General features: G+C 40.3%; 2 protein-coding genes across 2 annotated transcripts; one reads left to right on the forward strand and one right to left on the reverse strand.

Annotated features, from left to right (window-relative positions):
- Positions 1 to 669: 669 nt before the first annotated feature.
- Positions 670 to 1,836, reverse strand: LOC105032826 (NDR1/HIN1-like protein 13). Its single transcript, XM_010907431.3, is given in 2 exon segments — positions 670 to 1,538; positions 1,541 to 1,836. Coding segments are annotated over 2 exon segments (798 nt in total). The 5' UTR covers positions 1,721 to 1,836; the 3' UTR covers positions 670 to 920.
- Positions 1,837 to 9,844: 8,008 nt separating this feature from the next.
- LOC105032745 (pathogen-associated molecular patterns-induced protein A70) lies at positions 9,845 to 10,838 on the forward strand. The gene has a single exon (XM_010907327.4). It carries the CDS (start codon positions 9,869 to 9,871, stop codon positions 10,628 to 10,630), a length of 762 nt encoding a protein of 253 aa, XP_010905629.2. The 5' UTR covers positions 9,845 to 9,868; the 3' UTR covers positions 10,631 to 10,838.
- Positions 10,839 to 15,096: the final 4,258 nt, after the last annotated feature.

Here is a 15,096-nt window from a genome sequence, read left to right on the forward strand (position 1 = left end):
GATCAGCAATTCATATAGATCATGATGCAACATCAAACAATAATATTATATCTGACCTGATGAGCATTAAAGTTGGTTTGCTTCTTAAATTAAATGCTATCGCATCTCCAATCTAATCAATAAAAATACGAAAAAATTACTCTTGGTTTCAGTTAATGTCATCTTTCTATCGTCATCAAGACACCGTATGCATCTAACCACATGCATCTGCAATCTAACCAATAAAAATATAAAAAAATCTCATTTTAACTTTAGCTAATGCCGTCCTCCTCTCGTCACCAAGATATCATGATATGCATCTCATCATATTTTTTTTGTTCTTCATCGTTGTATAAGATTTCAATTTTTTCATCATTATTACTGCAATCATATTTCCATGCACCTCTTAAAATTAACATACATGGTCAAAATATGAGAATAATGTTTATAAAAATAAATTAAATATCTTGCATCAAGTACATCAGCACAATCATCCAGAGTCAATAACGTTGAAACAAAAAGAACCCCTAACGTGGAGACGAAAACGCGTGGAAAGCACCAAGACCATTGTCTGGTTGATCCACCGACACTTCCCCATCACCATGTCCATGGCGGTGCCCACCGCACAATTCCTTCCACTAATCTATACTTGGTGATGAATAGAACACACTAATAAAGATGCAGATCTGATTCAGCTCCAAAATTACAGTAAATTATCATATAGAAAATAACAATTCAGTGAAGGAGAATAAAACAACATAAATTATTCGATGCACAACAAGCAACAACTCATCTAAAGTCTGAAAGAAAGAAAAAGGAAATATATTCCACAAAAATAAAAAAGACAAAAAGAGACCTGTTAAAAAACTAAGTCGTCTACTGTACTTGTTTTTTTTTTTTTACTTTTTTATGATTTAAATTCATTGATAGAATTATTTTCCCTAGAACGTCCAGTTCCAGATTTTGATCCGAAGCTTCACCTGGCACCGGGCGTTGGCCGGCGAAGTGGCGGCGGCCGCCGGGTTCCCCTTGGCGACGCGGCCCTCGATTCCTTCACACAACACCCTAATTCCGATCCGCTTAGACTTGAAACCCCCGATCTTGACCCCGGCCTTCGTCTCCAGATCGATCTCCAGCGAGAATTTCTTCCTCTTCGTCAGATCCTCCGCCTCTCCTGGCTCCAGGCTCCGCCGCGAGCTCGATACCGTGGCTTTAAGGACAGTGGTGTTCTCGGTGGCTTGGACGAACGCCGGGAACGAGCCTTCTCCGATGCCCACCCCGTTGGAGTAGGCGGAGATGGCGACATCGTCGTACAGGAAGACGACCTTCCGGTTGGGGTTCCTGGCGGAGACGGTGAGGTCGATGCGGGAGGTAAGAAGATTGGAGGAGGTGATGTTGAGGGCGGAGAGGCGGAGGGATTCGACGGAGAAGCTGGGGCGCTGGGGGTGGTAGAGGACGTAGAAGATGCCGGCGGCAATGGCGGCGAGGAAGATGAGGGCGATCAGGAGAAGGGTCAGCCAGAGGCAGCAGGCGCAGCAGCACCCTCGGCGGCGCCCTCGGTGGCGGGGGGCTGAGGAGGGAGGGGGCGGTAGAGCTGGCGGGTGGCGCTATACTGCTGGGCCTTCGCGGGCGGGAAGGGAGGGGGACCGCCGGATCCGCCATTGGTGGTGGCTCCGCCGCCGTTGAGAGTCCGAGCACCGTTAGCGTTACGGTTGGAGGAGGGGTAGGGCCGGTCCCCCATGGCTTTCGTGGGGAAGGAGGAGGAGAAGTAGGGGGAGAACGGAGAACTGGAGAAGATAAGCGGCAAGGAGTAAGGCAACCGCTCGCTGTCTCACTTGTACTTGTACCGGTAGGGAAAGTGAGAAGAAGAAGGATAGTTTGCGATCTTTAATCGGAATTTAAATTTACCGGTGGTTACCGGCGTTGGAGAGGGAGTGGTCAGAAATTTATTACATAGTCCGAGATCTGTCCGTTTGATTGGAATCCAAGGGTGAGTGATGGAGTTCTTTGTCTCTTTATTTCATTAAACGGGCAATTAAGAGGGGATAGATGTTAATTACGGTGATTTAGTTGTTGGATTGGGACACGAAATCAGTTGGGAAAAAAAGTTCCAACGTGTTTGATATTCGTGGATGGATGCACGCTCTCTTCGCTTCCTGATTGGAAAATAATAATTCATCATCGATGTACCAGCGCACACTTTAATGCCAACTCGGATATGTCATGTCCCAACGCTCAAAACAAGAGCGTAAATCCATGTTCTATTATTTAAGCTTATGAGTTTGGCTTGGATTCATAATTAATTGGATTTTCTCAGGAAATTAGATTCTATATTTGGTATCAGTTATGGTTTTGATTTCTTTAGTAATTTTAGTTAGTTTGTGTTATTGGTTTTATCATTCATGATGGGGCTTGTTCTAGTGAAAGCACCTCCTGCCTAGCAACCAGAAAATGTTATTGATAATTTCTCTTCCTTTTTGTTAACAAACTCACCATGTAAATATTTAATCTAGACGATTAAATAATCATTAGTTAATTAAATAATTGGAAGAATAAAATTAGCTACACCTTTTTCTTTTTTTTTTGGTAATAAAAAAATGGAGCGAAGGGGGGCCGTCCCGCGTAGCATTTTTACCAAGATTTGTAGCTCATTTTTTTATGCGCACCCCTTTGGTGGCTTAAATGTAATTTGCAATCTCATTCTAACAAGAAAATAGATAACATGTGGTAAGGCTCCTTCAGATGTGGTAAAGGTGATTCATGTACTACCATCCAGGACCAACTAGTCAACATGAGGTTTCTTTTCTGGTTTTCTGTTTTTTTTTTTTAGGATGGGTCCAAGTTCATGTGGGTCAAAAGCAAGCCTTCTATATCCCTCTCTCTTTTTTTTTTTCCCTCTCCAAAATTTGTCTTTGCTCTCAGGGAGTTGGTTCAAGTTGCTATATTTACTTGTCATGGAACGCTTAAAAGAAAAGAAACTTTCGAACAAGCAAAAAGCAAAACTTGCACAACCTTGTTTCCCTTTTGACTCACTCATTTGCATATGCAAACTCAGCAAATCCTCTTGGCAAGCTACAGCTTCTTTTTTTTTTTTTTTTGTTGCAGGTGGAATTTGATTCAATTTTGTGCAAGACGCCTTCAAATCTTATCATTATTGATGTAAACTAACCAATCAATGGAAGCTCACCATAGGACCTCTAAAGGCCATCAAACTCATCCAACGGATGGCCGTTGTAGCCGGGCTTATGAATGTCCATCCAGTGCAATTAAGATCAACGATGCACATAACATGCAGGCGATTATCAAGCAATTAAAGTACACGTTTACCTCTTCCGGTAACGAACATCAACCCTCATCTTGTATGATCTATATCTGGGGGATCTTTGAGTATGCTTGCCGTCACATTTATGCTGTTGTTACTTTCTCTTAAGCCTCTGTCTGCCAAAATTGTTGTATATTTAGACATCGGAGGGTTTTCCACCATCACCCTCAAGTGTCGTTGTGTTTACTCGAAGAAAAAAATAGGTGGCAAATGCGAACATGTCAAGTAGTAACACACTGCATTCACGCTAGGTATGCGAGCACCGTTCATATTCCATGAGTAGAAGGCAATGATAATATAGAAATTTTATGCCTCGTCGTTGGTGAGTCTCTTCAGTTTGGATGTTCTGTTTGCCATATCTTTATCCTACAGATAACATAGTGGACAAGAATAGGAGACTTTGTGCCCACCAAAATAATAATAATAATAATAATAATAATAAAAGCTGGTGACATTTTGGTTCCTCGGCTTTCACCAGAAGCTCGCCTGCATCACATATAAAAACTAATTACAAAAGACAATGACATCTCATTACTTGTGAATCATGGAACTCAGCCCACTTGCTGCCACCATAAAGTTCAAAAGCCTGTCGTTCGATCATCATGGGTATCTCATGTACGCGTCATGCGTTAGGAGAGCTTGCCTCCACACCAGGAGCCATCATGGCATTGCCTTTACTTGGGGGCTCTCCTTTGCCTCTCGAGTCCACAAGCAGAGTGGGATGAGATCAACCCAACCAACTGGTTAGGTGGAAAGACGCGTTCTTAAGACTATGGGTTACCATCAACTTGGGTTGATTTGGAAGGGCAATGTTTTAGAGTTAGATTGGATAGGGATTGGGTTGAGAGAAAAGCAAGTTAGAACTGGATCAGGTTTACCAAGGTTTAACCTGAGCGAACCTGACTTGGAAAAAAAAAAAAAAAAGATTGACGTTTGCGAATCCCAACCCAACCCCATTGAAAATCCTACAGCACATCAACATGAACTATAGCTTGGATCAGATCAGGGGGATTTTTTTTTAATTAAGTGGTCAGAATTGCACCCATGGTTTTATCACATTAATGTCTTTTTGAGCAAATTTATGTCACTAATGTTTATACGGCAATTCAATGGCGCATGGACAAATGATGGGCTCAACAAGGAATGGGCTTGAGCTGCGAAGAAGCCCCAGCCCAATTGCCCAGGGGCCAAGCTTTTAGGTTTAGTGGACTATCGAGGCAGCCGCAATGTCTCTGGACCACTCTAAATGGGCTGCTTTTCTACTGAACTGACCATCACCAGCTACAACTCCCCTCAAGTTATTTTAGGAACCAGGTGAATGCATCTATCCCTCCTGGTTTGCCTACACCACTATCTAAATAAATATTGATACCTAGCCCATGTTAAGATTTATCTCAAAACAAACAGGATGTTGGAAAATTTTTGAAATGGTTTGAGATATCCCAAAATCTTGGACAATATATACGAGCTGAGATATTGGAATATGGATCATTATACAAAAATTGAGATTAGTTGCTATTATAGAGATTCGGTTTCAACATCTAATAGTTAAGGGCTTGTTTGGATATTTCCATAGGATTACATTAAAAATCCTGCAGAAATCAAGCTCAGCCCATAATAATATGCACTGATTATATTTGATATTATAGAATGTGAGGCCAGCACGACCTTTGTCAATTGAACCTCTTCCAATCCATTCACATAGAGTCAAAAAAAGACCTAGTGAGATTATTTTATTCTATCTATGGTATTCGGGCCAGTCTACTCTAAAACACTTCTTGTGAATACCGTAAAATAGATCTTGCCTAGCATATGTTCTTATGAATCCCATTGAATTGCACAAGATCATCCAAACAGATTCTCAAATTTTATTAAATTTTGTAGAAGAATAAAATTAAAAACCTTGATGGATACACTAATGTCTCCATATATAATCATTCTACATTGGTGAACGGTGATAAAGAGCAAAATTTTTTATGTACATAGGAATGGTGAGCCTCAAATACAAATACAAAATTGATATTTCAACTGTGCTTTTAATGTAAACCTACATCCTAATTATGCAGGTTTATATAATACCATAAAACTACAATATTATTAGAGGATATCAAAATAATAATTCACATTTTCAAACACGAATTACTTTATTGGTTTGATTAGGAACTTATCTGCAACATCTATGTTTCAATGTTTCAATATGGTTGATACATAATAGAGTTGATCTAAATATAAACTAGTTAGCTGCTGGGGGAGATTCCCAACATTCCAAATAGTTTAAACTTGAGATAAAATATTTTTAAATTGAGGTAAATACAAACTAGTTATGCATTAAAAAGCCCTGAAACCTCAATGCCTATGGCGACCAGGTAATCGAATTCTTTACCTCCCTCTCTCATCTCTTCATTCATTATTTCATAAATCCTAATGCTGATTTTTTTTTATTATTTTGCTATTTCTTGGATGCAAATCTTTGTAACAGAAAGTTTGTGCATCCACATGACCCACATGGATATAGCAGTGCTTTTTATTATTTCCATATCATCTTTCAACCACCTTACATCTGCATTTTATAAATCAAGCATGGCAGTCAGCTGTTAAACTTGGTTAAATTATCAAGAGACATAGCATTTAAGCCATTCAAAGGCAACAAAGATCTAGACAAGAATTATAAATAATTGGTGAGATGATCACATCGAAACTTTTTAATTTTTTTGAGCAAGATTGCGTCCAATCTTTTTCCCTGATTATTCTCTCCTTAGCATGTCAAAAGGATCAACACTGGATCCAATCCATGACTTTGAAAGACAACTCACCTAATTCATGAGTCCTAATGGTGTCCAGCTGGACGGATAATAATTTATTCAGATCAAACAAACAAAGCCAAGAGACCAACCGTGACCTTCCTTTGGAACGCCGGATGTGGGATGATAAAGAATATAACTTCACCAATAGTCGACAAGGTTGCAATTTTATTAATCGTCTCAATCAACATTTTACCAATGGAGCCGCGTGGTTGGTTTTCCTCATTGCTTGTCCGATCATAAAATAATGAGTGGATGTGCATGATAGAGGAAAATAATATATAATCCCCAGACAGGATGCACCAAATTGTACACTATTGTAGGTGGAACAAACACATGACAAACTAATCAGGTGTAGCTAAATAATTACCCAGATGGGAGAGCTCTACTTTTGTTTTATGGGACTCCGGACATGGCTCAAGCAAAGAATGATTGATCTTTTCTGACGATCTCAATTATTGGATCATATTTTGCATGAATTTCAAAGTATTATAATATCTATCATCATTTGCTTGCATACATCTCGAAGTGGATATTATCTGATCCAATAGTTGATACCGCAAAAAAAGAAAAATTATTCTTTAGCACAGAAGATACAATCTAAATGATTTTTTAATTATTACTTGGGTAGAAATCTTTGTCAACATTGATTGATTTTTTTTACTATTACTTTCTACTGCATGGATCTCTGTCAACGCTGATTGATTTTTTTTAAAAATTTTGCTATTACTTGGATGCAAATATTAGCAGAAAGTTAAGATTTTGAGGCTTTTTGGCAGGAGATTGAGTTGCCCTTTTCAATTTGGTGCATAAAATGGTAATTCAGATTCTCCAAGTTGGCACATGAAGAGTTGAATCATTTGAGCACTAATGTGTCTGTGAGGAAAAAACTAGAGAAAAGAAAAGACAAAGGAAACAACCATCTTTTGAGCACTAAAGTACCTGCAAGAAAATAATTAAGATGAAATAAAAGGAAAGGACGCACCACAAACGCACCTCAAATAATATATGCTATGTTAGTCTTCAAGCCCTTTTGTCCTTTTAAATGAAAGCAAGTCTTGATTTTTTAATGCTAATACTGATTCATCAGAATCACTCTTCTGCTCTCATATTAGTTTATTTTTTTTATTATTTTATGTTGTATGGATGGTTATGATTAGATTAATGGTAAGACAACAACTTACATCCTGTCTAATTGGGGTAGCAAGAAAATTCCTAGGTTGAGCACCTACTACAACATAAATAAACTTTATCAGATAGGAATCTACATAAGATTATCTTTTTGAGTCTTCCCCTAGTGGCACATTTCTAACACACCACAGGCTAACACTCCATCCATGCCTGTGCGTGGGAGTTATATGAGACGAGGACCTTGATGTTGGACCACCTGGTATTTCCTAGATTTTCCAGGGCAAGAGATTTCAGACCCTCGGTGGAGGCCGACAGCCCAACGACAATGATCGGCCGTCCCATCTTCGCGGAAGAGAAAAATGCTTGGCTTCTCTGTTTGCTTCCCTCACCTCGTCACACCAAATTTGACCAAGTTGTTCACTCCCTTTGAAATGCTACCTTATATCCATTTGTTCACGCCTCTCCATGGCCTCGTCACACCAAATTTGACCAACTTGTACACTCCCTTCGAAATGCATACCTTATATCCTTTTCTTCACATCCCTCCATCCTGGCGCACACTGTGCTGTCCTCCAGTCATTAAACACCAGAGAAAAATGAGAACATATGACAAAAGTATTACTGTATTGGATTCATACCAGCTGCTGTAACATGAATTGATTCTGTTACTAATTTGTTGGTTTCCCGTGGTTCAATTTGACTCTTCTAGGTTCCTGTTAGCTGCAAGGGTCAAGTCCAACTTAAAGTATTAGATTTTGGAATTTGGGATCAAACTAGAAAATAAATCTATTAAAAAACTTAACTACTAGAGCAGCTCATGTACAATTCCACAATTATATATGGTCATGAAAGAGAACTTTATTTCTGTTTCTTCAGCGTAAAGGGAATAGCCAAGAAATAACCAAGTACCTCCCTATAAGTGCAGAAATTCAATTGATCACATTGATGCGAAGGAATTCCCTTTTTTTTTTTTTTTCTAAAATCTTATTTCTTGAATATGAGATTTATATAGACCAATATTATTCCAGAGCAAGAGAAAGCAATAGTGATATTATTCTCCTCTGTCATTATTATATTTATTTTAAACAAATAGGAATGAATTTAGATATTCTTTTATTGAAAATTCATGTACAAGTATTAGGCTCAGGCCAAGGACCAGAGTACATAAATATAATTATACTCTAATAGGGAAAATAGAAAATAAGACTAATATGAGTCATATCCGGCGCTTTTCCGCTCTCTCAGAAACCACACGGTATTGGGGCCCGCGGCCGAAGAAGTCCATGCGTCAAATACCAAACAGAAACTACTCCCAGAAAAAGTTAACAGAGCCTCCTCATCGTCTCAACCGCACCATTCCTTCCTCTTTCGTCCTTATCCCCCATGTGCGCCCCATGCTTTTAGCCGCGTGGCGTCCTTTATCACGCTACAAATATTCAAGTTAGCCCCTAGTCTCCTCCTCCTCACCAACTTCCCATCTCCGGTCCCTCCAAATTCCGATTTGCAGTGTTGATGATGTAAGAATGCGGCCGTTGATGTGTATATCCTCCGTACGTGGCAGATTCTTCCCCACTGAGAATACACCATCTCCTTTCGGTTAAAAAGGATACTTAAATTTAGATGCAAATTTCACTAATACGATCGTTCACTTTGAAATGCATATCGTATCCATTTTTTTCACCCCTTCCTGGTGCATACTTGTTATCTTCTTTCATGTCGGCCAATTTCATTGGTTTCTACGAGTCATTTAGCATGGAAACACCAGTGGAAATTAGAACATATGACAAAAGTGTTACTGTATTAGTTTTATACCACACTGTAACATGAATTGACATATTTTTGTTCTATCATGGACTTTTGGTTTCCACCAGCACGGTTTTGACTTTTCCACGGTTGAGGTAGCTTCCAGGATCAAGTCCAATATAAAATTATTAAATTTAAAGTTTGAGAACAAGCTAGAAAATAAATATAATAAAAACCTCAATTACTTGAGCCGCTCATGTACAATTCCGCCAATTATAACCATCATGAAGAACTTTATTTTTGTTTCTTCAATTTAAAGGGAATATCCAAGAAATTAAGTGCCTTCCTGTATGTACATAAATCAAATTAAGATATCGATAAATCAAGAGAGGCCAGCACCATAAGCTTATAAAAACATGAGACAATGAAATTGGTATTGATACGAGGGAATTCTTTTTTTTTTTAATCTTATTTTTTGAATATAAAATTTGTACAGACCAGTCCTATTCATGAGCAAGAGGAAGCAACAACAATTTTATTCTTCACTTTGTCACTTATATTTTCATTTGAAACAAAAAAAAAAAGAATAAATTTAGATATGTTTTTATTTAAAAAAAAAAAATCATGTATGAGCATTGAGGTTCAGGCCGAGCATTAGAATAAATAAATGCAATAATGGAAATAGAAAAATAAGACTAATTCCATCGCTGGGTGTTGTGGCATCTGTAATATCCGGCGCCGCCAAGCTTGGCAATCTTGCTTAAACCACGCGGTATTGGACCCGCCAAACATAGACTTCGGAAAAAGTTAACAGAGCCTCCTCCTCCTCCTCCTCCCCCCATCTCACCGGCACCTTTCCTTCCCCTTTCGTCCGCAACCCCACGGAAGCCATATGCGCTTAGCCACGTGCCCCCCCATCATTGCACCACATATTATAAATGAGCCACCAGTTTTCTCCTCCTCATCTACCCAGCCCGCTAACATCTCCTCTTCGGTGCTCCGATTCGAAGCAATGATGATGGAAGAATCGTGGCCGTCGATGTGGTCCTCCGTACGCGACTGGCTCTCCCCCACCGTCCTCTTCGTGCTCCTCAATCTCGTCATCGGCACCATCGCCCTCACCTCCAAGACCCTTCGCTCCCACCGCCACCGCGACGACGACGACCACCTCCGTCCCATATCCCGCGGCCCCTCCGCCGTCCTCGAACGCCTCCGCTCCATCGGCCTCTACCGCTTCCGATCCGGCGATTTCACCCTCGACGCCGCCGCCACTCTCTCCCCTCCCTCCCCCAAATCGGAGACGACGGAGGCACCCGATGCTTTCACAGGCGGGAAGCAACAGCAGGACCACTTCAGCCGGTGCCAGTCGGACTCGCAGGAGAAGCCGGGGGAGGAGAAGGAGAAGAAGCTGGCGGGGCGGATGAAAAAGTCGGCGAGCGAGAATTCCGCTTTCGCTCACTTCGAGGAGGCGGAGATCGTGCGGCGGCCGGCGGCCGCGAGGAGCCGCGTCCGAGCAGCGCTTGTGGTGGAGGAGGAGGAGGAGGAGGTGGACGCCAGGGCAGACGCCTTCATTAATCGGTTCAAGCAGCAGCTCCAGCTTCAGCGCCTCGATTCCATCCTCAGGTACAAGGAGATGCTCAATCGTGGAAAATAGAATCATTTATTTGATTTTATTTTTAATTTTTTTCTGTGAAATTGATGTAGCTTAAAATATTTTGTGCTTCTGTGTGTTGTAAAAAAGTATCCTTTTACTATATCTTCGAGTTCGTGAGAGAGAGAAAAGGGAGAGAGAGTTGTATTTGGTATCTTGATGGTTTTATGTTTGGAAATGTAGTGTTGCCGTTGGGAGGCAAAATTTTATATGATGTTAAGTGCTCTGAACCTTGCTTGTTCCCGACCCTTCTTCACCTTCAATTCAGAGCCATCGCAACCACTAAATTTTCCATAGCCGACACTGCACATGCTGTGTGGGTGCTGTGGTTTCTGTACAATTACTCATTTCAAGGTCTTGCTTCCTTTGTTTGGTTTGCAATGTGACTGTTGCTTGAGTGGGGATTGCTTCCTTGTTTGCTTGCCAATGTGATTATTTCCTGAGTGGAAGAATATAGCAGTAACATGGTATCTATTTGGTTTCTGGTGGCTTTGGTTCAAATGAGACGCTGTCATGGAATGAATCTATTTGGGCAAGAATTATCACTGAGAAATCTTCCTCTCTCTAAAGGGCCGAGTGATGATTTTATTGTTCAAACATTGCATCTGGATTGTCTTACCAAACCCAAGTCACTACAAGTGAATTCTGAAATAGCGTTGATGAGGAAGCGTTGAACTTGGTGTGCTTTATTTGAAATTTAAGGGCATGTATTTAATACGAGTGGGCCATTGTGATGACAGCAAAAGTTAGTTCTGGCGTTGCTGATTGGTGATTTCCCAGAGTACTGCTGCCAATGTTCAATCAATTCCCGGTTCCTCCCTACCCCAATCCGAGTGAGGTGACCTGCATCAACCCTGACCAAGCTAGAGATAGGAGATTGGATTGTTGAAGCAGTCTCAATATACAATAACAAAAATCCAATTCCCCAAACTGTATTTGGTTCGTGGGGACATCAATATTGGAATCATAGAGATGAGATGATGCAACCTCTGATGATCAAAAGATTCTCTGCCTGCAAACTTTGATTAAAACTGAAAAATAACCATGTATTGGAAATGCAAATTGATTGGATTAAAATCTAAATTCCACAACTATTTTGCAGTTTCATTGATCTTCTATCAAGCAAGTTTGTACTTTATTTTGTGACTAGGATACTATTTTGTACGCACTTATGTTTTTATTTTTTTTTATGTGGACGGTAATGTACATTTTATACAAGTTGTACCTGCATTGTCAGAAAATGAGATGCCAGTGTAATAGGGGATTGGAAGGTACAAGACCTCATCGAATGGTTAGGGGCTCATCTGTCTAAAGATAACATGGATAAATATTTGTTTCAAGGGCCCTTTTTTTGCTTCTTTTTATTTTATTTTATTTTATTTTTGTTAGAAAAGGATCCACAGTCCACTTTTGCAGCGATGGATTCCCTGCAAAGGCTTGCTGCTCACATGGACAAAAGGACTGACGTAAGCTGCAAATCAACCACGTGGCCCATTGACTAGTGTGAACGCCAAATGTCCTAGTAGAAGCCCAAGGGAGGCTCATAGGATTTTCCTTCCAGGGAGGGCAATGCGACAGATATGGCCAAGGTAATGCCATTACCAACACCTACCTCATGATGGGGAACCTTATACCTGTTTGTTCCCGACCGGTGCTCGCCTCGAGGTGGTCTGAGGCAACAACCCAAGCCTGCCCCGCCCTACCTAAAGTTAGATCGAGCGGGTTGGGATGGTTGGGGAGGTTCAACTGCAAAATATCCATCTTTTCCAGCATACAAATCAAATAAATAAAAGAAGGTTCAAATCTCAGTACCCAATCTAATATTAGATGAACTAAAAGTCTGAGACATAGATCACGAACCAAATGTTCAACTATAATGCAGGCAACAAACAAAAGTATCGTTCATTAGAAAAATCAAATATACCTTCAGCTAAGAAAAGCAAAGAAATAATAAAAATATATTAGTACATACAAGGTTAGGTTTACTCGCCTCTATCCCAAGCTCATTATATAGTTTATTTTAAATGCCTATCCTTGCCCCGACTCTAAATGGGTCAGGTAAAACCTATCCTGTTAGGATTGGATACCTAATGAGATCGCGTAAATTGCCATCCCTATTTTCTTCTACTGGTATATACACCATCTAGACCTTTGTGCAGGCTGATGCTTGCAATGCTTGTCTTATAGCAAATAAGGATCTTTTAGAATATTGCTACTATTATGCCGGTCTCGACTATGTTATCTGATGCAAATGGGCTATGCCAAATCTAAAATAATATTGTACGGTCATTATTTTTCATTTTAGCAAAAAGATAATGATTTTGAATGATTGATGTTTTACGGAGATTCTAAAATCTGTATGAGACGAAATTTTGTATGTTGCTATGTTATTTACTGTATAATGAATAGTCTGTGATGTTTCTTATGTCACCAATTATAGCCGATAAATAATCCAAACATGAGTGGCAAGTATAGTAATTTAGGCAAAACGGAAGGGTCTTAATTGATTTCCTTTCTCCTTACTCCAGGACTAACAACATGACCGGCATCCACCTCTGATCACACGACCACCATCGTGTTGTTCTTTTGTCCATTCACCTCCACAACCAAGCCTCGACCACCGTACTCCTTCCATTGCTTAATTCCTAGCCAATAGGAAGGCAACATCAGATGTGATCTTGACGACAATCTTCTGGCCAATGGGAAGGCAATAATAGCCAGCAAATGTGTCCAAACTCACCCCTGTGGTAGGGAGAGAGGGAGACGATGATGTGCCAATACTGGGAGTAGTTGAGCTGGTAGAAGGGGCTCATGGGAGAGGATTTTAGATTGATTGGGGCAACAATGCAAGGGTGGTGGGCAACACAGCAACGGTGAGGGCCAGGGTGATGGGCTCGGGCATGGATTCTGCAAAGATTTTTGGACCAAGTCCGACTCGAAGCCCAAACCAAAAGAAAGACCGTGCTTGAGTAGGAATGGGGCTCAGCCAGCCCATTTTCAGTCCTAGAGGAGGGAAAAGGGAGATGGAGTGGACAAGCTGGATCTATCGATTAAAAAATAAGAAGAAAAGGGAATGCATCTGGTTGCCACTTTTATTTCCATTATACTTTTTAATAAGGAATGGCTAGGATCCATCTCATAGATTCTATAAGAAATATTTGTAAACACACAATAGCAAAACCATTGAATCAAGTTACTTTGAGGAGGATAAATGTGGAAGAGGAAAAAATGTTTCCATTTGAAAAAAAGAACCATTTAGATCCCCCTCAAAAAAATGAGGATTATCGATTATGCATTCCTGTTAGAAGATGATTTGTGAAATCTCCATGTTTTCTTGCCTGCCTTTTCCTTGGATCCCTTGATTACTACCATCTAGCTTATTCATTAGGTGCTCCTTTTTCACTTTAATGTCAAAGCATTACTTATCAAGTATAATGTATTCCATCATTTGAAGAGGGCCAAAATTTTTTGTAGATAATATATGCATTTGATGAGATGGATTAATGTGTGTGTGTGGGGGGGGGGGGGGGGGGGGTCCAAAAATGAGGCATAATGAGTTTCGAAACTTTTTTCATGGCTCGAACTTCTGCTTCTTTGACGCCTCATCCTTCACGCTGGCATATGAAAATTTAGCAAATAACTTAAACTGATTTTCATAAAAAATTACTTGATTAGACATATGATCTACTTATCCATAAAAAATTATTTGTATAAAACTTGCACGTTAGACTCCATTTTCTAGCACTGCGAATCCTTCATCGTGCCACTTTTCTTCTCATATATTATGTATTTTCTTCGAAAAAAAAAAAAGCAAACAAAGGAGATACTCTTGGATAATATTTTTTGCCATCCAAAAATGCATAAGTAAAAGACAAAAAAAAAAGGATAAAGATATTTTTTATAGATTTATCTCTTTCCAATGTCCAAGCTTTTTTGTTTTCTCCAATTATCTTGATCCAATCATGCATTGGATCATATTGGGTTTAGATGTGGTAAGCTTTGGATTAGGTCATCAGTTATTAATCTGAATTGAGCTCGTCATAATTGGGTCCAGATAATCAGGCCTGGACCAACGGTTTAGTTTTCTGCAAATCTGGAAATGAACTAAAAAACTGTGGTAGATTAAAAATAAATGAGGAACGCTGGTGGCCCAACCGAAGGTTTATGCTGAACCGGATCATGCAGCGACGCGACCCGACCCCGTTACAAGTTGGTTCAATTGAAGTTTTTAAAACCGGGTTCAACCTATTGTTCTGGTTAACTTCAAACTGCAAACCGCCTCGGCCCCCTATAAATATCCCCGCCCCTCATTATCGTCCGCTGCGTCACCGACTTTAGTGCACTCCCATCCTTCGCCTTTTCCCGTGGACGAATCGGACGACGAAAGCGTCGTTTATTTCTCCGGCGCCTTTGATCCAGGAAGGCGTCTCCTCTTCTCCGTTCTGGCGGCGAATGTGTCATCTCTTCTC

The sequence above is a fragment of the Elaeis guineensis genome, chromosome 2 (assembly GCF_000442705.2).
Source record: "Elaeis guineensis isolate ETL-2024a chromosome 2, EG11, whole genome shotgun sequence".
Lineage (NCBI taxonomy): Eukaryota > Viridiplantae > Streptophyta > Magnoliopsida > Arecales > Arecaceae > Elaeis > Elaeis guineensis.